This window comes from Maniola hyperantus, chromosome 23 (assembly GCF_902806685.2).
Source record: "Maniola hyperantus chromosome 23, iAphHyp1.2, whole genome shotgun sequence".
Taxonomy (NCBI): Eukaryota; Metazoa; Arthropoda; class Insecta; order Lepidoptera; family Nymphalidae; genus Maniola; species Maniola hyperantus.
In genome coordinates this window covers 1,360,915-1,382,990 of record NC_048558.1, presented here as the reverse complement: position 1 = coordinate 1,382,990, position 22,076 = coordinate 1,360,915, and the positions used below count along the sequence as shown (strand labels likewise).

General features: G+C 37.5%; 2 protein-coding genes across 5 annotated transcripts in view; both read right to left on the bottom strand.

Annotated features, from left to right (window-relative positions):
* Positions 1-289: 289 nt before the first annotated feature.
* On the bottom strand, positions 290-2,074 carry LOC138403957 (dentin sialophosphoprotein-like). The gene has a single exon (XM_069506330.1). The coding sequence runs from the start codon at positions 2,072-2,074 to the stop codon at positions 290-292; it is 1,785 nt and encodes a 594-aa protein (XP_069362431.1).
* Positions 2,075-2,697: 623 nt separating this feature from the next.
* The window catches only part of sv (paired box protein shaven), a 125,527-nt gene continuing 106,148 nt past the window's right edge, over positions 2,698-22,076 (bottom strand). For 3 of the 4 annotated variants that reach the window (XM_069506718.1, XM_069506719.1, XM_069506720.1), the window contains 6 exons: positions 21,066-21,171; positions 19,690-19,858; positions 16,643-16,728; positions 15,791-15,926; positions 11,423-11,554; positions 8,736-8,848 (listed from right to left, as the gene is read on the bottom strand). In XM_069506718.1, the coding sequence (XP_069362819.1) occupies positions 8,736-8,848; positions 11,423-11,554; positions 15,791-15,926; positions 16,643-16,728; positions 19,690-19,858; positions 21,066-21,171 (742 nt within the window). Of the gene's footprint in view, positions 5,680-8,735; positions 8,849-11,422; positions 11,555-15,790; positions 15,927-16,642; positions 16,729-19,689; positions 19,859-21,065; positions 21,172-22,076 lie in introns of those variants that run through there. The other variant, XM_034980889.2, reaches the window with a different exon arrangement.

Below are 22,076 nucleotides of genomic sequence, written 5' to 3'. Positions count from 1 at the left end.
GCCTACAGAGCATTGCATGAATATGTCATTCAATGTTCTCAGCGTACATATTCAAAATTCTTTGATCTTTTATCGTTTTGTATTTTATGTCTTTTTTCTTGTACCTTTATTTGTATTTAAATTTATTATTAATCATCTAGTTAGTGTAAGTGGCACTGCCGTTCTAATTAGATATAAAATAAATAAATAAAATAAAATAAAAATAAATAAATAAATAATATTAATTAATAAAATCAATAAGCATGTAATACAGATTTATTGTTTCTTTCAATTTAGAACTACTGCATCATCACTGATCACAATGATTTTTAAAAATTGTCTCTGCGGTGATTTCATCGTCATCATCACTTTCGTCGTCATCATCTTCTGCGTTGTCAGCGAACATGGAGAACAGTTTACTTTTCAACATCGTGAACACACTCTGGTTATTATTATCTGAATCATGACTATGTTCGTGTTCATGGCTTACATTATCCGGTGGTATTTTACGGACTATATTTGGATTATCTTCGGGAGAGCTCTTGTCAAACCTTGAGTTTATAATATTTGTTATACTAAAACTTTCCTTTACATCTTTCACTGTTGATATAGTTGCTGATGCAGTGGTTGATACAGCTGAAACTACTCTTTCGATGGCTGCAACTGCTGGCTCTACCATTTTGCTCATATTGACACTATCTTTTACGCTAGTAGCGTAGTCTTGAGTATTTGTTAAAGTACTACTTATAACACTTTTAATTCTAGTTAAACTCTTGTTTTCACTATCTGAATCGTCTTTGTTTGTAAAAATACTTGTTATCTTTGTCAAACTAATTTTGTTAGCGTCTGCATTGTCCTCTTGACTTTTAAAAGGTCTGGATAACATATTTGTTATCTGGCTTAAACTTGATTTTTTAGTAGTTTCGTTGTCTTGGCTTTTAAATATGTTGCTGTAACTTTTCATCTTTGATAAACTACTGTTTTGGCTAGTTTCTGCATTGTCTTCTTTACTTTTAAAAGGGTTATATAATATACTTGTTATCTTGCTAAAACTTGATTTGTTGCTAGCTTCGCTTTCTTGGCTATTGAATGTGTCCGTTCGAGAACTTTTAATATCTGTTAAACTACTGCTTTGGCTATTGCCTTCATTGTCTTCTTGACTTTTCAATTTGTTAGGTAATGTACTCGCCACTTTCGTTAAAATTTTATTTTCGATATCTCTTGGTTTATCTGACTCTAACTGTTTGCAACTACCGCCTGTAAATGTGTTAACAGTTTCTTTTGTTTTATTAATAACTGTATCCACTATACCTTTGACTCCAGATTTGAAATTTTGCACAACTTCGGAATCAAGTATGCCTTCATAATTACTTTTATCAACTACATTTTCTTTACTTTTAGGTTTTTCCAATACATAATAAGTTGGGTTTCCTTCGCCACATTTCGGTGGTCTCATACCAATGGTTTTTTCGCATTTTTCTAAACAGGTTGCACTAGCTTTCTTCGCCATTGTCACAGTTGTATTAAGACATGATGACAGATACTCCTTTAATTTGGCTTCGTCTTTATATTGTGGGCATTTGGAATAAGGTTCGCAATTGGTTGCTTCTTTCTGACATTCCTTTTTGATTGGGAGAGTTGGTGGACATGGTCTCTTTCCATCCTTTTTGATGTTCGAATTTGAGGGAGTTGTAGAGGGGTTCTCAAAAGTAGCTTTCTTTCCATCAGAACTCATTATAATACCACTGGAGTTGTTATCTTCTTTTTTGGAATCCTCTGAAGTGTTTGATAATGATTTTTTAAATGGAATGTCTCTATGTATAGGATACTTTGGACAAGCTGTTGAGTTAGCTTTGCAAAATGGTTGTATGACTTCTCTGCAATATTTGTACCTATTATGTGTGGGTTTTCCAAATAATGAGCCTTCTGGGCTTGTGAGAACTTCTTCAGTGAATGTTTCTTTGATAATACTTACAGTGTCGTCTTCAGGATCCCTAACTAGTTCACAGAACTCAAATACTTTAATATTTTCATCTTTACAAGTTGAATTTGTGTTTTTAGATGTCGATTTCGCCTGTGTTTGATCAGAAGACATTAAGTTAACATTAACTGTACTCGTTTGAGTTTCTCTATCGTACACGGTTACATTTGAACCAAGCGATGGGTTATACACATTTGAGTTGGAAGTTTTAGAATTCATAGTATTTGGTTCATCATTGTGTGTTTCTTGATGAGAAACATTCGACGGACTCTATTTTTCTTTTACTATTTTCATTATTACATTTTATTGTTATATTTGGGATGAATTTTGTATCAAAATGTAATGTCTTATTTTACGTCAAAATGATTGACGATAGAGACTTCCAATTTTTCTTCTTCATTGCTGCGCTCAATGCAATTTTTTGTCAAAAGGTTTATTTACAAACCATGTACAGTACGCGGCAGGAAATGTTGCTATCCTTTAAAGTAAATAAAAAATAAATATAAAATATTTTTATTCAATTAAACTTTTACAAGTATTTTTGAATCGTCAGCAGCAATCGGCATCTACCACTGGTTCGGAATGGTCGATAGATCGTCTACAAAACCGCTGTAGAGCGGTTAGATAATAGTGAAGTCTGCCAATCTGCACTGGGCCAGCGTGCCAGACTATGACCTAAGTAAACCCTTCTCATTCTGAGTGGGACAAAAATGATAAAAAATGAAAATCTGTTTTTAAAAACTCATATGCCTTTATTTCGTACTGGTGCGTTTGCCTTACAAATATACTTAGTACAAATAAAATGAAACTATTACATTGTATACTTATTGTTATGACGTGAAACAAAGGTATCACTTAAATCGATATGCTTTCGGGGTCAAAAGCAAACAATATAAATTAAAGGTCTTCGCCCACTACATTGTAGGTTTTGTGATAATTAAATTCAGCTACCGTATGTTTGTGTCTGCAAAACTCGAAAAGTAGTCGATAGATTGACTTGAAATGCACTTGCAAGCTGAATAATATTTTTTAAGCTATACAACGGTAGTTTTAGTACACGCAAATCCTAAAAGTAGTTTATTCAGAATCAGTAACAGAATCGATTGCAATCATTTTTACAACAGGTTATATATTGACCCAAAAAATACTTTAAATCCTGCAAGTTTAGACACCTAGTTGAATGACCGCAGGCACCAGCTGACTCAAGCCGCGCAAGCGGGAGCGCGCACGATCGACGCTAGCCGTCCCGTTCGCTCACAATCGCTTTATTGGGATGACCATGTTTTTGCGGGACAACGACTCAACACAACAAGCTTATAACTTCGTAAGTTTTCATAAAATGTTTTGCAAATTTTGTATATTTAGTCTTTACGTAAAAATATTCGGCAGGTGTTTCGGTTTTCGCGTATACTAAATCATAACAAAGTAGGACGTTATGTTAGTCATAATCATAATTATAGTGAGTTTATTGTATACAGTGCGAAATTTTAGTGGTTTATTATGATATTATTACTGCATCTTGGTCGTATCGGGTTACCGTCTCAACGGAGTATGAGAGTGAAGGAATATAGAGCACATCAGCTGTATTTGCGCACACAATTGTGCACTATAATATAATATCTACTGCGTTGACTTCAGTCTCCACTGAGATTGACCATGGACGTGGCCGAAATGTGGTTGGGACTTCACCATTATGAACATAATATAGAATCTGGTGAAGAAAAAACAGATTTTTCGATAAATCATTGTGTCATATCAGTTTTACATACAATTCCACCCGGCTTATATGTATATTGTATATACGTAAAGCATGAGGTTACATAATAATATTATGTAGTGAGCGAAAACCTTTTGATAATAAATAAGAAACATAAAAAATAATATAATGTCATTGATACGTTTAATGAGATATTTTAATGTGGACTTTTTCATTTTTTTCAATAATCCTTTTTTTAAATTTAAATTATAAAAATAAATGAAGCGATAAATATAACATTATCTACATTTGTTTGCAATAAATAAAATAAAACTGTATTTACAGACAACGCTGGTCTTACGAATATTAAATTTATTTTATTTCACTAGCTATATCCGGCATGCATTATTATTATAATGCCAATTCGCAGGTCACTTAAATGTAATGCACGTCATCGGTACAACGTCAGACTTTCAAACAAGTGCCAACAACAACAACGGTACAAAGATTCAACACAATTAAATGAACAATGCGCGAACGCATAGGCAATGAACTCACAATTTTTTTTATTTATTACTTAGTTGTCAAGATATATAAAAGCTTATAGCTTAGGAATCATTGTAATGTTGTATCGGTGAACTATATAAACAATGGGATTTGACGATTGTTTTATAGTTGTGTTACAAATGAAAGTTACTCTGTTGTCACAAAATTTACCCTGGGACCAAGCTACCAATTACATTATTATTCGTCTTAATATACAGTTATGAGACTATGCAAATGTATTTTTTAAGACTTGTAAGATTTGAAAATCTTACAAGTAAAAATCTGCATGATTTTAATAATGACACACTTTTAGATGAAAATATTGTATTTCTTTTAAAAAGAAAATTGAATTTATTTTGTATAAGTTGGAGCTGGAACCTATACGAAAAAAATATCAGAAAAAGTCCACAATTTCTTTGGCGATACAATTATTGCTTCACATAAAAATTATCTAGAAGAAAAAAATCGCATGTAAAGACATCACTACAAGTCTTTGGCATACCTCTAAACTGTATGTTATTGCAAAAAATCTCATATATTATTAAAATATATATTATAAACAAAATATGCTATCGGATACAGAAATTTGTTAAGTACTAAGCCATGTATTTACAAAAATAAAATGAAACAAAATGGACGGAAACGATAAGATTTCGAAAAATATTTTACAAACTAAAAACGATTTCTACATTTTACATTTGAACATATAATTCATGTCTCATCACATTTCTGTGGTGAGTATACATTTACATTTACTGATAATAATACACTGTATTAGCAAACTAAATACTAATTATAAAAAGTAAAAAAAGGAGAGAAAACAGGAAATAATCTCATTGTAATTTCAAAAACATTAAGAAACTTTAAGTACTTTGCATAATATATTAACTTTGTTCACAAGCATTTTTGAATGCATTTCATATAAATACATAATAATCACAACAATATAAAAAATAAATTAACTTATACGAACAGTAACAGTAATAAAGGGGCGTAAAATATCGCCTTGTGCTTTAGACAGCTATGAACAGATAAATAAATGAATAATAATAATTCTTACACAAAAATATTCACTATTTTGAGGTAAAAGAAATAAGGATCTTAAACACTAATTCTGACAATAAATGAAATATTTCATAATCGTTACAATAATATTTACAGCTTATATTTAAACGAAGATTTATCAATACTTTGGCTCTCTCATACTTTCTTTTTATTTAAAAATAATGAGTATAAATGAATTGCTTTGATTAATAAATGTAAAATTGAGAAAGCGAAAGAAAAGCGGTACTGACCTCGAAAATAAACACTTTACAAAGAATAAACAAGTTTTACATATTAATTTATCTACATAATATACTGAAATTATCTAAAGGAATGATAACGTTTAACTGAAATTCTCACAGTTTAGTGTCTTTATCACTTTGGTTCGTTGTGGCATGCCGACAGCTATTGCTCGCACGGCGCCCGGTGATATCTGAAAATAAATTATACATTTAATACAATAATTTATTTAAACAAACAAAATTAAATAGAATATGATAACGCAATCGTAAGTTGGAACACGCTCAGTACCTAATATAAACGCGAATAATTAGATAATGCCCACGACTTCGTCTGCGTGGATTTAGATTTTTAAAAATGCCGTCTTTATCATCATGACCAACTCATCGGCTCATATAAAAGGCTTTATATCTTACATAAAATATTTTAAATACTTAACTTAACAACTAATTCTACTAAAATTAAAACTAATCCTATTTATAAAGCCCGAGGGAGTCCGTTTGCGTCTATGTGCGCACCACTCCAGCACCTCCAGAGAGGGCTGTCCAATTTTCGCGAAGAATTAATATATTAATAATAATATATTTTAAACCCTAATATTTAATAATAGTAGGTAATAGGTATTGCCTATTATTACTAATATATTATATATTTTAAATAATTTTAATTTTAAATCCTACACATCCCTTCAAAATAACTCCACAAAGCCTATCATGGTATGAAATTGAGACGCAAAACACCTGAAGTAACTCCCTTTCAACTGTATTGAGTCCGTAAGCCCCTCACTTTGGAAAACTTTAAAAGCAGTCGAATCACTTAAATTTAATGCCCTATAAGTTACCCTGGGTCCCGAGGGAGCAGGCCCTTTGTCCGCGTCCTGCGGGAAAAGGGACAGATCGACAAATGTGCGAAGGAATTGTCCTTTTGGAATCGCGAGGGTATCAACTAGCCCTCTTGCTTTTTCGATTGGATAATGATTTTGTTTTTTTTATTGTGTAACTAGCTGATGCCCGCGACTTCGTCAGCGTGGAATTAGGTTTTTAAAAATCCCGTGGGAACTCCTTGATTTTGCGGGATAAAAAGTAGCCTATGTCACTCTCCAGGTCTTTATCTACCCATGCAAAAAATCACGTCAATCCGTTGCACCGTTGCGACGTGATTGAAGGACAAACCAACAAACAAACACAATAAGGGTACTGATTTGTAGGTAATCCATACCAAAATTACATTAAATAGCAGGAAAAATAATATGTAATTTCCATAAGTTTGATAAATAAATAAGAAAAAGCGCAAAAGCCAGTCAATCGCTAGTTTTTCACGGCCTATTCGTCGAGTGATTTTGACGAAACTTGGTACATAGGTACATCTTGGAAATGCCATCTAGGCTTCTTTTTATCACCGAAAATCGAAGAGTACCCACGAAATTAAAAAAAAAACTAAATCCAAGCGGGTTATGAATCAGCAATAATGAACCTACGATGAAAAGAGAAATATCTAGGTAGGTAGGTAGATAGATAATTACATAGATTGATAAATCATCATGAAAAATCACGCAGTTTTTAAAAAATTAAAACCATATTGGCCCCGATTCTCTAGTCTCTCTCTAAACTAAATTTAGAGTATCTGCATCCTTTTCTTTTTACCAATGATAAAAAAGGAACGGAACATGACTTTCACATTTAAAGACTCTAAATTTTAGTGCACAATACAAATTTAAACAGTATGTTCGCGAGTGCGTGCTAAAATCACGGGTTTTACCATCTAAAAATTAAATTTAGAAATGTCAAACTGCTTCTGTCCTTTTCATATTACAATAGTAAGAAGAGGGTGCGAATACTCTAAAATTAGGTTGTGCTTAGAATCGGTGCCAATGCCTACCCACTAAATATACTTAATTTAGGTATGTTCTGTGATCAGCAAACTATTTTTAATTACCCAGGAAATGCAAAACACATCGCTATCACTCCTATTCCTTGTCTACGCTACAAGCAAATTTACAGCTCCGAGTTTCAGGTAAAAAATACCAATTAACAGGTAGGTTTTTAAATCGATCGAGCATTTAAACCGCAGGCGCTAACATATCTCCCTGGCGAACACCAAACGTAGATCCCATAACTATTTACACGCACGCTAATTTAACTCTTATCTGTATTGCATTTAAAGGTTATATTCCTGTGATAGTATTATATAGAGATGAAGGCTGTACTACGGTAGCAGTGATAAAACGTACAGATTTATTTCTACCACACCGCCATTTGTATTTTGGAGGTTGTTAAACGTGAAACGGTTTAAGGGCAGTAAAATTTCAGAACTTAAACGCGTGCGGTCGGAACCTGGTCTTTGGGGAGTGAGTTAGATTAATGCACGATTAAATAATTAAATTATTCGAATCCTTCTCGTCCAAAATTCCTTTGCTTGAAAACCAAAGTCTTCGAACACTGCATGTTGCCAGTGATGACATGGATCCGAGACATGGTCGCTAACTGTGGGCCTCATAAGAAAGCTCATTCACTCAGCGGGCGATGGAGAGAGGCATACTTGGAGTTTCTCTACGTGATCAGATTCAGATTGATATCAGAAATGAGGAGATCCAGTGGCGGATTTGCAGTCTTGGCCGCCCTAGGCCCCAGGATTTCAAATTTACGGGGATTAAAAATTTACCTTTTGATTTGTCAGTAAAATACAATACAATGATAAATAGGAGAGCAAGCGCAGCAGGCGCAATTTTTTTTTTGCTAGCCGCCCTAGGCCCGGGCCTACTGGGCCTTAGGGCAAATCCGTCACTGAGGAGATCCGTAGGAGAACTAGAGTAACCGACATAGCTAGGATTGCGAAGCTGAAATGACAATGGTCAGGGCATACAGTTTGAAAAACCGATAGACGTTGGGGTTCCAAGGTGCAACCGAGGAACTGCTCGATAAACTAGATCGCCTTCAGAATTTGTGCGTCCATTTTATTTTCGGATTGCGCAAATTCGACCATGTGTCTCAATAATTTTAAATACATATCAAAAATTGCGTAACCGGCAGGTGTAGGTAAAACACTAAAAAATTATAAAAAAATACATGTGTCTCAATTTCGAAATAAGTTAAAGTATTCGATTCCCTATTCGATTTCGCCGGAAACAGACAAGTCGCAGGGAGGGACTCTTGTAACGTAGACATCCTACAAGTTCTCTTGTAGGACGTCCCTACAAGAGATCTATGTCCAGCAGTGGACATGTATCAGTTGAAGAAGAAGAAGAAGGTCTCACCACTTGGTCAGCAGGCCCGTAGCAGCGGAGTGCGAGTAGGGGCCGCCGTAGGGCGAGTACTGGGCATACGGCGCTGCGTACGCATACTCGCTGGCTAGCGTGGCCGTGCCTGCAATGTAGACAAACATACATAATATATATATATATTTTTTAAAATAATATTAGCCATATTAAATGACTAATATTCCCCTTTCCTCTCCAACTAAGCGTCAGGCTTGTGCTAGGAGTAGGTACCACAATAGTGCAACGGGCGGGTTTTGAACCGTCGACCTTTCGGTTTTCAGTTCACTCCTTTACCGATTGAGCTATTGTGGCTAATTCCTTTGTACACAATCTCTAAACTAAACTAAAGTATCACGTCTAAATCTATTGCTATCCCTTTCATAATGTTGCTTGCGGAAAAGGAAAGCACTAGATTTAGACCTGTTAATTTAGTTTAGTTTAGAGATTGTGTACTAGAGAATCGGCCCCATTGAGGCTCTAAAATTGATAAACATCTCGTAAAAAAGTTAAAAAATAGAGATTTTTTCCAAGAGGTGGACCTCTTGGTCCTCTTGGAGAGAGTTCATCTCAAAAAACTTAATAAACAATACGCAACGAAATGTCCCAAAAACCTATCAAGTGCGAGTCGGACTGCACACGAATGGTTCCGTAATATTATTGTATAAGAAATAACACTTTAATTTTAAACTTTACTTTTACCTTTTTCATTTTACGTTTACTTTACACTTTAATTTTACCTATTTAGGTATGCATGGTGGCGTTGTTGTTATAGCAAGAATAGAATATATACACACTGTGAAAATTTCATGCTATTATGGTTCATGAGATACAGCCCGCTGACAGACAGACAGGCGCGTCCGCCTCTAATAATAATAATAGTTAGTAACACGTTAGTAATAGGCTTCCGCTGTCGGCGGACAGCGGAAGCCTATTACTAAAATAGGATCCCCTTCGCACCCTTGGGGTTCGGAACCCTAAAATACGGCTTTTTAAAAGAGAGTCAAAAACAATTCATCTCAAATTGTTTATTACACAATAAACAATGTGGACAATATTCAAAGAAATGCCCCAAAAATACGAAAGATCTCCGCGGGAAATCCAAAAAGTACCTATCCTCGAAAAATTTTCCGCAACTCTCAACAAACTCTCACTAAGAGGCTCTCAAATGAAAATCTAATTTTCCGAAACCTCCCCTCCCTACCTTGAAACCATAAAACGCGAAATTACACGAATTTCGGTCTTAATAAGCCGATTTTAAGTTTGAAAATCGGTTGGCATTATGGGTTTTGTCTCCGCTTTATGCTTTTGGTCTTTAATCTGCCGCAATCTGCTTATCCCGGGTAGGTTTATGGGGGGGAAATGGGGAGGGGGGAGGTGTTTAATAGCTCATTCGAGGCTCTATGCAAATAATTTTCGAGGGGGATATCATACGGGCTTTGTCTAAGCGACTAACGAACCGTAGCACTGTTTTGATGCAAGTGTATCTTGTACGAGGTTTTGTGGGTAGGATGGAAAATTATTGTACTTAGGCCCGGTATACGGTGGGGCGGGACTGTAAATATTATATGATCCGGTGGCCTTTAGATTTGAGAGGTAGGCGTGTACGAAATTAATTTCTACAGGAGGAGCAAAACATGAATCTAAGTTGTTTTTTTAATAAGGTTTTGTGTTTTTTTTTTCTATTCAGATACAACTTAGCCCTTGACTGCAATCTCACCTGGTGGTAAGTGATGATGCAGTCTAAGATGATAGCGGGCTAACCCGGAAGGGGTATGGCAGTTTTTATTAAACCCATACCCCTTTGGTTTCTACACGGCATCGTACCGGAACGCTAAATCGCTTGGCGGCGCGGCTTTGCCGGTAGGGTGGTAACCAGCCACGGCCGAAGCCTCCCACCAGACCAGACCAGAAATTTAGAAATTATAAAATTCCAAACCCCTGCCAGGAATCGAACCCGGGACCTCCCACTATTAAGACCACAGCGCTCACCACTGCGCCAGGGAGGTCGTCGAAGTATCGCTTTGATCGAAATCATGAATTTTGGACTCGATTTTAGCTCGGTTTTAGGCCGTTTTGCTTGGAAATGAGTTCTGTCCCCCAATTGTGTAAGAATAAAGTTTTCATCGTTATCGTAATCGTCAACAAATTCTGCCCTTGGCTGTGAAAAAATGTAAACAGCGAATCAACCAATCAAAGGGCAGATAACGATGAATACGTTTTTCTTACACAATCGGGGGCCAGATTTGTATTCAATAATAATCAGAAGCACAAATTTCGGTTTTAGACCATTCATTGCTTAGAAATGAGGTCTTGGTATTCGGGAAAACGAACTTTGGACTCAAATTTAATACATTTAGGCTATTTTTCTTGGCAATGAGTTCAGAGTTTTATTCCGTGATCGGAATCACGAATAGTGGACCCAATTTTAGTACATTTAGGTTGTTTTGCTTGGATCAGATGTTTATTTAGCGATCAAAATCACGAATTTTGAATGTCATTTGGGATGATGGAATAAGGATTCTAGTGATATCATAAAAATCGGGCATTTTGAATTTATTTGTGATATAGTGAAAGTCACACACATACGTACATGCGCCTTGAAATATAACATCCTATTTTTGTGCAGTCGTATAATAAAATACGAGCGCAGTGAGCCCAAGTTTTTTCTTGTACAACTTACCGTCGTAGTGCGCGTAAGGGGGGTAGGGCGGCGCGGGGGGTTGCAGCACCACCAGCGCCGCCGCGTCGGGGCTGCCGGCCGCGGACGGAGGCTCGCCGCCCGCCGCTGCGGAGCCCGTCGAGTCGTTGGTGGCTGAAAGATATAGCAATGTTAGCAAACACAATATGTAATTTAATTTTTACTTCTCATGCTCGTAAAGTTCTTCTTTAAATGCTAGTTACTTAGATGCAAGCGGACTAAAATTGCTTTTCTAGTTTTTACTGCCCCTGGGAATAAAAATGTTGTATGGAAATTTCTACAGTGTCTGAGGCTAGCCTCCTATGCTCCTATGCTCTCCTGGTACTTTGTTCATGTAAGCTACAGTTGGAGTCAGGTCAAAGACCTTGTACCTGCGCAGTGGGTGATTTATACGGAATTCTTGCGCATTGTTGTATGTGTCCGCCCTATCGCAACTTCAGCTATGCGACACGTTGATGTCGCTTACTCTAGTTTCTTTACGAATCTCCTCATTTCTGATGATTTGGGGGGTTTCTTCTGAGGGTTCTGTATCTTCAGAGAAAAGGGACCCTTATAGGATAACTTCGTTGTCTGTCTGTCTGTCTGTCGCGTCTGTCAAGACTCGTCAAGGGAATCTAAACCTATAGGGTTCTTCCCGTTGACCCCTACGGGAACGGGAGGGGTCAACCCCTAAAGTTGAAAGTTGGCGGTTTCATGATTGCTACCGCCAAATCATGAAATTTGGCGGTAGCAATGTTTTTCTAGCACACGTAAAGAGAAAAATCCGAAACCCGTGAATCACACAACACAAAAAAAATGAAATAATGTAATTTCTTGTACAATGGTAAGTATATATGTCCCGCAAATTGCTAAAGCGCGTGGCTGCCATTTTAATGACGTCAGCACTAGACTGAAGTTTCGAGCTGATGGTATATTTTTACTTAAATATATGTCAAATGACGTCAAAATGACGTCATTTCGACGTTACCTAATGAGCCACGGTTCAAGCGCAAGAGCAATTTGCGGGACCCTTACGGAATCCTTCGTGTGCGAGTGCGACTCGTAATGACCCATTTTTTTTAAATGATGGATATTATTGCGATACATTGCCTGAAACAAGTTGTCACGCGAATTGAAAAGGCAAAATTCAAAACAGATCAGTCGAGTTGAGAGCGCGGCTGAATCTAAAACCCGCCATTTGTAACTATGTCAGCGATGCGAAAAACCCGAACTGATTCATTGGCCCGACCCCGCTGTGATTGATTTTAAACTGAGTCGTCGAGTTATCTGTCTGTTTCGCTCGCACTTACAGGTCGCAGGTAAGTGCGAGCGAAACAGACAGATAACTCCACGACTCAGTTTAAAATGCGTCGAGTATAATGTTAAAAAACTGTTCTAGCACGTCAAGCGCAAGTCTCCCCTCTTATTTTTTTTTAAACTACGTGGCAACTCTTAGCACAAGCAAAATAAAGGCTGAATAAAAACAATTATTTAAAAAAAACCGACTTCCAAAAACACGACAAAGTAAAAAATAATTTGGGACTACCAAGGAAACTTCTACTATTGATTAAAAAAAATTGCAAAACGGTCCAGAAACTTCGAAATAATCGTAGTACAAACATTAAAAAAACGGGCTGAGTTGAGAACCACATCCTTTTGGCTATCCTTAACACAGATCTAAAAATCTAGCTAGGATAGCCAGTTCTTGATCTTGTACCATTTTTAATATTGTATATGCTTATGTCAACAAGCACGCAAATTTGTTCAAGATCAAATCCATGTATGTGTGTAATCTAGATGATTGAATAATAAACGTTTTATTTATTTATTTATTTATTTTGAAAGTCAGTTAAAAACTAAGGCTCCCCATTGATACCATTGAGGATCAATAAACTGTCTACCCCTCAACAGCATAATTACAGTATCCAAGACGTCAGAGCGGAAATCGTGACAATGCAATAGTGTAAGATGTCGCCACCACATCCTGGTGGCAACTGAGCTCCCAGTAACACAAGACGCGTGCGTATGTAACACTACCCACCTGGCTTTGTTGTGGGATGCTTAATTTATACTTTGTCTATTGTACTATTATTTATCTAGTAGATCTAGTGGCTAGGACGTCGCGCGAGAGAGGCGCAGCGCCGGCGTACGTTCTATAGAGTTCCCGTAGCCTCTCAATAACGCGCTGAAGAGGGCTACCGAAGGGGTTTTAGTGGGTAGAAATCCCACATAACCCGATTGGGTATCTTCAGAAGATTTCCCCCTCGAAAAAAAAAGGTCCAGTGGCTAGTTTATTCGGCTGCGGATAGTGAGGTCCTGGGTTTCCCAGGTGGAGCCAGAACAAAGTTAAATCCCTTTTCAGTCGTGTTGAATTGCTATCTCACGGGACTATAAGAGTGAAGGAATAGATAGTGCACCTGTGTTTGAGCACACACTTATGCACTATTATATCTCCCGCGCAGAAGGCGAAATGGTACTGATTCTGAGCACAACCTAATTTTAGAGTATTCGCATCCTCTTCTTACTAATGTAATATGAAAAGAACAGACGCAGTTTGACAGTTTTAAATTTAATTTTTAGATGGTAAAACCCGTGATTTTAGCGCACAGTCGGGAGCCTACTGTTAAAATTTGTAGCGTGCACTAAAACTTAGAGTATTTAAATGTAAAGTTCATGTTCTGTGTTTTTTTAGCAGTATTAAAAAGAAAAGGATGCAGATACTCTAAATTTAGTTTAGAGAAAGACAACGGAATCGGTGCCAATCTCTATGGAAGTTGGTCGCCGTGGCCGAACAAATTTACTCATAAGTTTTATTTTATTTTATTCTGATACAAGTTAGCCCTTGACTGCGATCTCACCTGGTGGTAAGTGATGATGCAGTCAAAGATGAAAGCGGGATAGCTTAGAAGGGGTATGGCAGTTTCATTAAACCCTGATCAGTTTCTTTATGGTATCATCGCACCGGAACGCTATATCGTTTGGCAGCACGGCTTTGCCGGTAACTATCCACGGCCACCACCCACCAGACCTGACCAGAGACAATTTCGAAATTATATTATACTAGTTTATGCTCGCGACTTCGTCCGCGTGGACTACACAAATTTCAAATCCCTATTTTACCTCCTCAGGGGTTGAATTTACAAAAATCCTTTCTTAGCGGACGCCTACATCATAATAGCTATCTGCATGCCAAATTTCAGCCCGATCCGTCCAATAGTTTGAGCTGTGCGTTGATAGATCAGTCAGTCAGCCTTTCCCTTTTATATATTTAGAAGATGAAGTAAATAAACTCACATACCTACATACAAGAACCCTGAAAACATTGCATTACATTTTTTTACACAATCGTGTAGATACATTTAAAATCGATTTGAGATCGTCATTATAATCGATATTTATTTCGATTATCATTTTAATCGAAAGGGCATTTTTCCCATGGCATCGCGGCTTCGATTCCCGACCGCATCTCATCTTTGCGGTCAATCGTATCATAATATCATATCCGTTATTTACTTCACCTGTTTTATTTATCATATGGGAATTTGCTTAAGTAGGTATTACACAATTGGGTATTTGACTCTAATTTTTTCATTACAGTGCGAGTCAGGCTCGCGGAATGAGGGTTCCCTTACTACAGTCATATTTTTCGACATTTTACACGATAATTCAAAAACTAAATGCTGCTAAATTTCATGACTATAGGTCAACGGGAAGTACCCTGTAGGTTTCTTGACAGACAGACAGACAGACAACAAAGTGATCCTATAAGGGTTCCGTTTTTCCTTTTGAGGTACGGAACCCTAAAAACCGAGAGTTCCCTCACTCTAATTCACTCTGCCAGCAATGCACGAGACTGGAATCTATCCTATCCGTAATCCATACTAATATCGACTCTTGCAGTTTAATTAGAGTTCGATAAGCAAACATCAACAACACCAGTAAGCAATAAAGGTCGTGACACAAAACGAAATGATCATTCTATTGATAACCGTCATCACGTCATGTCATTGTCATGATTAGTCACGCCCTGCGGTGACAAGCTGTGAAGGCATGGTAACTGTACCTGCAAGGGATCCTGGCTTGCGGTTACACGGAACTTTTAGAGGTCAAGTTGGAAGGTACCGCTAAGTGATTTCCGGCAGCTGTTTTCAAAAGGAGGTCAGATTTTATTAGCTTGCGCTTGACGACAATGATGTCGAGGCTGGAGTGCACCTGCCTAGAAGATGGCTAACGTTTATCTGGTAATGTGTGGCGCAGCTTTAAAAATAAACATTTTTTTCTTCTTTCTTTATATATTGTGGTTCTTATAGCACCATCTAATGAAGTTTGTATGTGAATATCGGTGTGAAACATTGAATCATCATCTCTTACCAGAATGAGGCGTGTAGTGGTGCGCCGGATGGTCGTAGGGCGCGTCGAACAGCTCGCCGTAGTAGCCCGTGCCTCCCCCTAACTCCGACAGTAGCTTGTATTCGTCCTTTAGACTCCACTTCGATGACGACCACAGCTGAAAACAAATAAATCTGTTAGTAAACAAAATTTTCAAACTGTGAAAATTTGAAACTGAAAGTACCTACTCCTCCTGTTGTACTAATTGGATATTTGCCTACTTTTGAATTTGATAAATATCATTACTTTATTATAAACTAGCACAAAAATAATGACGTACACTGAAAAAAAATTAAAATCCAACAAAGATTTACAAAGTCACAGGCATTTTAATTTTGGAGTGGGAGGGCCTTCTATCCCTTTCTCGCAAAACGAAAATTTGTATGAAACCGCACGAAGCTACTATGGCATTAGTAAGGTATGACGTCAAAATGCTATATCGCTATCTCTGTCTAATCAGAAATATTTAAATGCTTATAACTTTTTGTTATTTGATTGATTTAATTAGTTTTTTCAGTTCACGTCGTTATTTTTATTCTAGTTTTTAATAAAGTAATAAAAAAATTGGAGTCAAATACACAATTGTACACAATTGTATAGTCGAACCAGCCGGCTAAGGGCTAAAAGCCATAAAAGTTAACTAATTAGATAAAATATTCTTAAAGATCATAAGTACTTAAGTACTTACATCAAAAAGTATAAGTAAAATATAAATTAAGTATGTATTTTTAGGACCAGAAAATCTACATGCATTATTTCACATTTCAGTTAAGTTTCCAGAGTCAGATGTGTACCTACTTATATTGGTTACTCAAAAAACCAATAAATACTTACATTAGAGTATATTTGATCGCCATTGTAATGACTTCTCTGTCTTTTGACGTCGTCCTCCGAATGGCTGTTGAAGTCTCTATTCTCATCTGTGGACAACAAAACTTTGTAAATTAATCTATTACAATTATTTTATTTGTATTTTGTATTATATGCAGATATACTAACGTTATAAGTCCCGCAAATTGCTAAAGCGCTTGGCCGCCATTTTAGTGACGTCACCACCAGACGGAAGTTTCGAGCTGATGGTATATTTTTATTTCGGCTGATCATTTCGATGTTAATGAGACATGGTTCCGGCGCAATAGCAATTTGCGGGACTTGTACAGTTCCGAATAATGTCTTGATTGACGCTGATCGTATCTGTATTAAAAAAACCTTTCAAATATACCTATAGGTATAGGTAAAGTTATAACTTTAAATATTTTCTCAGTAGGTGGTAGGTACGCGTATAGACAAAAGTTATTTTTATACCTATGGGTATATAGAGCAGTTGTCACAATAGAAGTCGGGGAGAAGGTATAGCGCGAATTTAAGAGAAGTTATAACTTAATATAATATGGCCACAATTCCTGCTCCGCGGTTAATAGCACACTAAATCTTGCCGTTCTGCTGAGTGCACACCGTGGGTAGGGACGGGGTGGATGTCGATGGAAAAAATATCGAATATCGATAAAGATATATAATACTATAGATTTATTATCATCATTATCTTACAAATCCAAAAGTGAAAATCAAAAAGTGTACAATGTTACCTATTTTGAACAAATAATTTGATTTTGACTTTCATGACTTGACCGAAACTATAGGTACCTGTATAATTTTGGTAAAGTAACCATAATACTAACTTGCTTGAGTTGGTAAAACATATAATTAGATTATTAAAAATTTATAGCAGAATAAATTAAAACTTAAGGCAACACTTTGTCATAACAAACTCTTTCTTCTACTGAATGGTTTATCTCAGAGGCGCTTATCCATCTCGCATAGATTTAGTTTTAAGTGTACGTAATTAATAAGCTACCACAATTTATCTTACAAATTCAAAAATTTAGAGTAAAAATGTGTACCATGGTACCTATTTGGAATAAAAGCTAAGATAATGTTTCAATTACACTCAGCAAATTAAGAAATTAAGCTCAACAGGACTTGCATCAACTATTAATTGATTTAATAAAAATGAAATGATACTTTTATTCAAAAACTAGCTTATGCTCGCAACTTCGTCCGCGTGGACTACATAAATTTCAAACCCCTATTTCACCCCCTTAGGAGTTGAATTTTCAAAAATCCTTTCTTAGCGGACGCCTACGTCATAATAGCTATCTGCATGCCAAATTTCAGCCCGATCCGTCCAGTAGTTTGAGCCGTGCGTTGATAGAGTCAGTCAGTCAGTCAGTCAGTCAGTCAGTCAGTCAGTTAGTCAGTCACCTTTTCCTTCAATATATTTAGATGAATCGATAGATCTTAGTCGCAACACTACTTTGAAAACAAAACGCGAATCCGCGCGGGTTACCGCAAATATTTTAGTCCCTATGCTCCTACGTCATTAAGTACTTACAAGTTTTCTGGAAATAGGAAACCAAGAGTTAACTTTTAAGTGAACTTTTCTGTTTATCATGCCTTTGTTAAACACAAACATACATTGAACCAAAAGCTTAATTTGCTATAATCCGCTGAAACGAGTCAAATCTGTATGGTGCAACATGCAGCATGCGACATGCGCCGCCCGCCCTCGCACTGCTAAACAAGATGTAGACCTTTTTTTTTTTTATTCAGATACAAGTTAGCCCTTGACTGCAATCTCACCAGATGGTAAGTGACGATGCAGTCTAAGGTGGGAGCGGGCTAACCTGGAAGGAGTATGACAGTTTTTATTAAACCCATACACCTTTGGTTTCTACACGGCATCGTACCGGAACGCTAAATCGCTTGGCGGCACGGCTTTGCCGGTAGGGTGGTAACTAGCCACGGCCTAGGCCTCCCACCAGACCAGACCAGAAATTTAGAAATTATAAAATTCCAAATCCCTGTCAGGAATCGAACCCGGGACCTCCCTCTAATAAGACCACAGCGCTTACCACTGCGCCAGGGAGGTTGTCAAACCTTACAATTCTTCTGAGGATGCTCCGGTGTCGGGGCGAAACGTGCGTCGAGTGTGTTTGGGATTTGTGTGGTGCTGCGTGGTGGTGGTGGTGCGTATTGCTTGCCTGGTGGCAGGTTCTTCCTGCATGGTTAGCTGTGGGAGGGCGGGCGGTGCATGTCGCATGCTGCATGTTGCACCATACAGATTCGACTTGTTTCAGCGAATATAGCAAATTAAGCTTTTGGTTCATTGTATATCATGGATTTCCGCAAAGTAACGCCTGCTTCTCTACAACAAAATTTTTAGATATTTAGATTTTAGTAACATCACAGCGAGTTCCCCATTAGAATAAACTAATGAGTACAAGTAAGCCATGATATAAGTCCGGCAAATTGCTATTGCGCTGGTACCATGTCTCATTAAAATCGAAATGACGTCATTTTGACGTCAGCCGAAATAAAAATAATTTTAAATACAGATCAAAAATTGCGAACCGGCAGGAATCGAACCCGCGTCTCCTGGAAAAAAATGTCGCTACTAGATGGCATAAACAGTCGCTTCAGTACTGAGTAAACATATACATCAAAAATTTCGTCACTGGCAGTAAGCGGGCTGTAGCTTAGTGATTAGAGCGTCGGGCGCGATCCCAGGAGACGCGGGTTCGATTCCTGCCGGTTCGCAATTTTTGATCTGTATTTTTTAAAATTATTTAGAAATATCCTTGAAGTGTAGGTAAAACATTATAAAAATTATAAAAAATATTCATATAAAAATATACCATCAGCTCGAAACTTCAGTCTAGTGCTGACGTCACTAAAATGGCGGCCACGCGCAGTAGTAATTTGCGGGACGTTAGCCTAGTGTAAGCCGTGATAGTTTACGACGTCCGCTTCCTATTCGGGAGATCGAAATCGATCCCTGGCACTACTTTTTCAGAGTTATATGCGTTTTAAGGAAGACATACCCTGGTCCTCGTGCCGTTTCCTCTTCAGGCCGTTGCCGTTGTGCAGCGCGTCCACTTGCTCGATGCCCAGGATGCCGTTGATGCTGTAGCTGCCCGTGTTGTTCACGTGCTCCGCCGCCGGTGACAGCACGGATGTCGTGCCGGGCGCGTTGCCCGCGTGGGTTATCACCTGGGGACAACAATGTTTAATTTGCTTACTTGCTGCATATGATTTAACAAGAGGTGGTGGTCTGTGTTTAGCACTCTCCTAAAACAGGTGAGGAAGAAAAAGCCCTCAGTTTTGTGGAGGAAGCTCATTGGCTTTCCCGATTGGATTCCGGAAGGAACTCTTTGATTTTCCGGGATGAAAAAGAAGAGAATTTCCGGGAAAGGGGAATATTAGTCAGCATAATAAACTTGGCTAATATTCTTTTTAACAAGTTAAAAAAAAGTTCCTTAAAAATCTTTTTTTTCTTCTACACAAATCACAATCATGCCTGCGAGCGAATTTCTGAATATTTTTCGAGGCATTTCTCCTGGAACGTTTAATCGCTTGGCGGCACGGCTTTGCCGGTAGGGTGGCAACAAGCCACGGCCGTAGCCTTTCACCAGACCAGATGGCACAATGTTGGTTCAAAATAAATTTTTAAGGTTTATGTACCTAAAGTTGTACGGAGTGTATCCGGATATCCGTTGCTGTATCCCACTCTGTTTGTCATGGGCATGGTGGGATACAGCAGACTGGAATTAAGAAGAGAAGTATCCCTGGCTGCATACATATTTAAGGTGCTAAGAGGGAAGGTGCTTAACCCTGCTGTTCTGAAGGAGTTACGCTTTTGCGTGCCGAACGACAGTGGGTCACGCAGACGCAGGCCTCCACTGCTGGCGCAACCGCGCTCTCGCACTTGCCTGCTGGCGCGGTCTTGCACGCTCAACTCGGTCGCTGAACACATCGACCTGTTCAGCTGCTCACTAGGCGAGTTCATAAGGGCCACAACGTTTTTTTTTAAGTTTTAAATAAAGAAGGGTAATTTAAGTTTAGTAAGTCAGTTAGTTGTAAATAGTAAAAAGTATGTAATAGGTAATAAGTAGATATAAATAATTTAAGTTAACTTAGCTATCGCATTAGGTTAGCCTGTAATTATAGTTTTAAGTTGTCAAATAAATAAATAAATAAATAAATATTTGTCAACTTAGGTACTCCTATTACTTACCTACTTGTCAAAAAAATAAGAAAATAAAAAAAAACTATGTTGTTAGGTATATCATAACATATTGCATGCTGATAGGCAGAATTTGGCTGTAGGTACCTTTTTGTTTTTGTAACATCTCCACTGTTTACCGATATTCGCAATAAAGAAATTTGAATTGAATTGAATTGAATTGTAAAATCTTACAGAAACTACGCTGCCCTGCGCCGAGCTGATCTCCTGTTCTTGCTGCTGCTGTTGCTGCTGGTTGTGCGCGTGCTTCGCCTTCTCCGCCGCCTTGTTGCGGACGATCCTGCAACAATGAAAAACCGTTTTATTTATGCACTAGCGACCCGCCCATTTCTTCCATCATCTTGAACAATAATCACTACCCCTATTATAAATGTGAAAGTGTGTTTGTTTGTTGGTTTGTCCTTCAATCACGTCGCAACGGTGCAACGGATTGACGTAATTTTTTGTATGGATATAGATAAAGACCTGGAGAGTGACATAGGCTACTTTTTATCCCGGAAAATCAAAGAGTTCCCACGCGATTTTTAAAAACCTAATTCCACGCGGACGAAGTCGCGGGCATCAGCTAGCCCGCCCATGAACATTTACAGCACTAGAGGAACCGCCAATGCTTTGCCAGCCTTCAGGAATTCGGCCCGGTGGAAACACCGCCGCACAACGATTTTCCACGAAAATTGTTTTTCCACGACAATTGTTCATCAAATTAACAAACCTTCCTCTTTTTTTTTTTTTTTTTAATTTATTTATCACCGACAACTTCCATACATAAAAGACCGCACATTTAAATACATACAATAAACAGTATGATCGTCAATTACAGGTGAAACTTTGCTTATAAACTAACATGCACTAACTTACAGACTAACAGATTAAAGTATAGATTAACTTAAAAACAGACAGACTTAATAACGTACAGAGTAACTTGACAGATTAACAGTAGGTAAAAATAAAATAGTTAGATATGTAAAGGAATTTAAATTTAAAGAAAAATATATAGATATACCTACTTAACAAAATATAACTAACAAAATATCCACGATTAATAGTCTCCAATTTGATCACAAATAATATTTTTTTTAAATTTGGTTAGTTTGTCATGGAAAATATCTACATCACTAGCGCCTGACACACAAATGTCATTATAGCATTTAAGCATGCGAGGAACGGGTGAATAGCCACATGATA

What these genes read in the sequence shown, in the direction of transcription:
- LOC138403957 (XM_069506330.1), bottom strand. Translation starts at nt 2,074, where the DNA reads ATGTCTTCTGATCAAACACAGGCGAAATCGACATCTAAAAACACAAAT.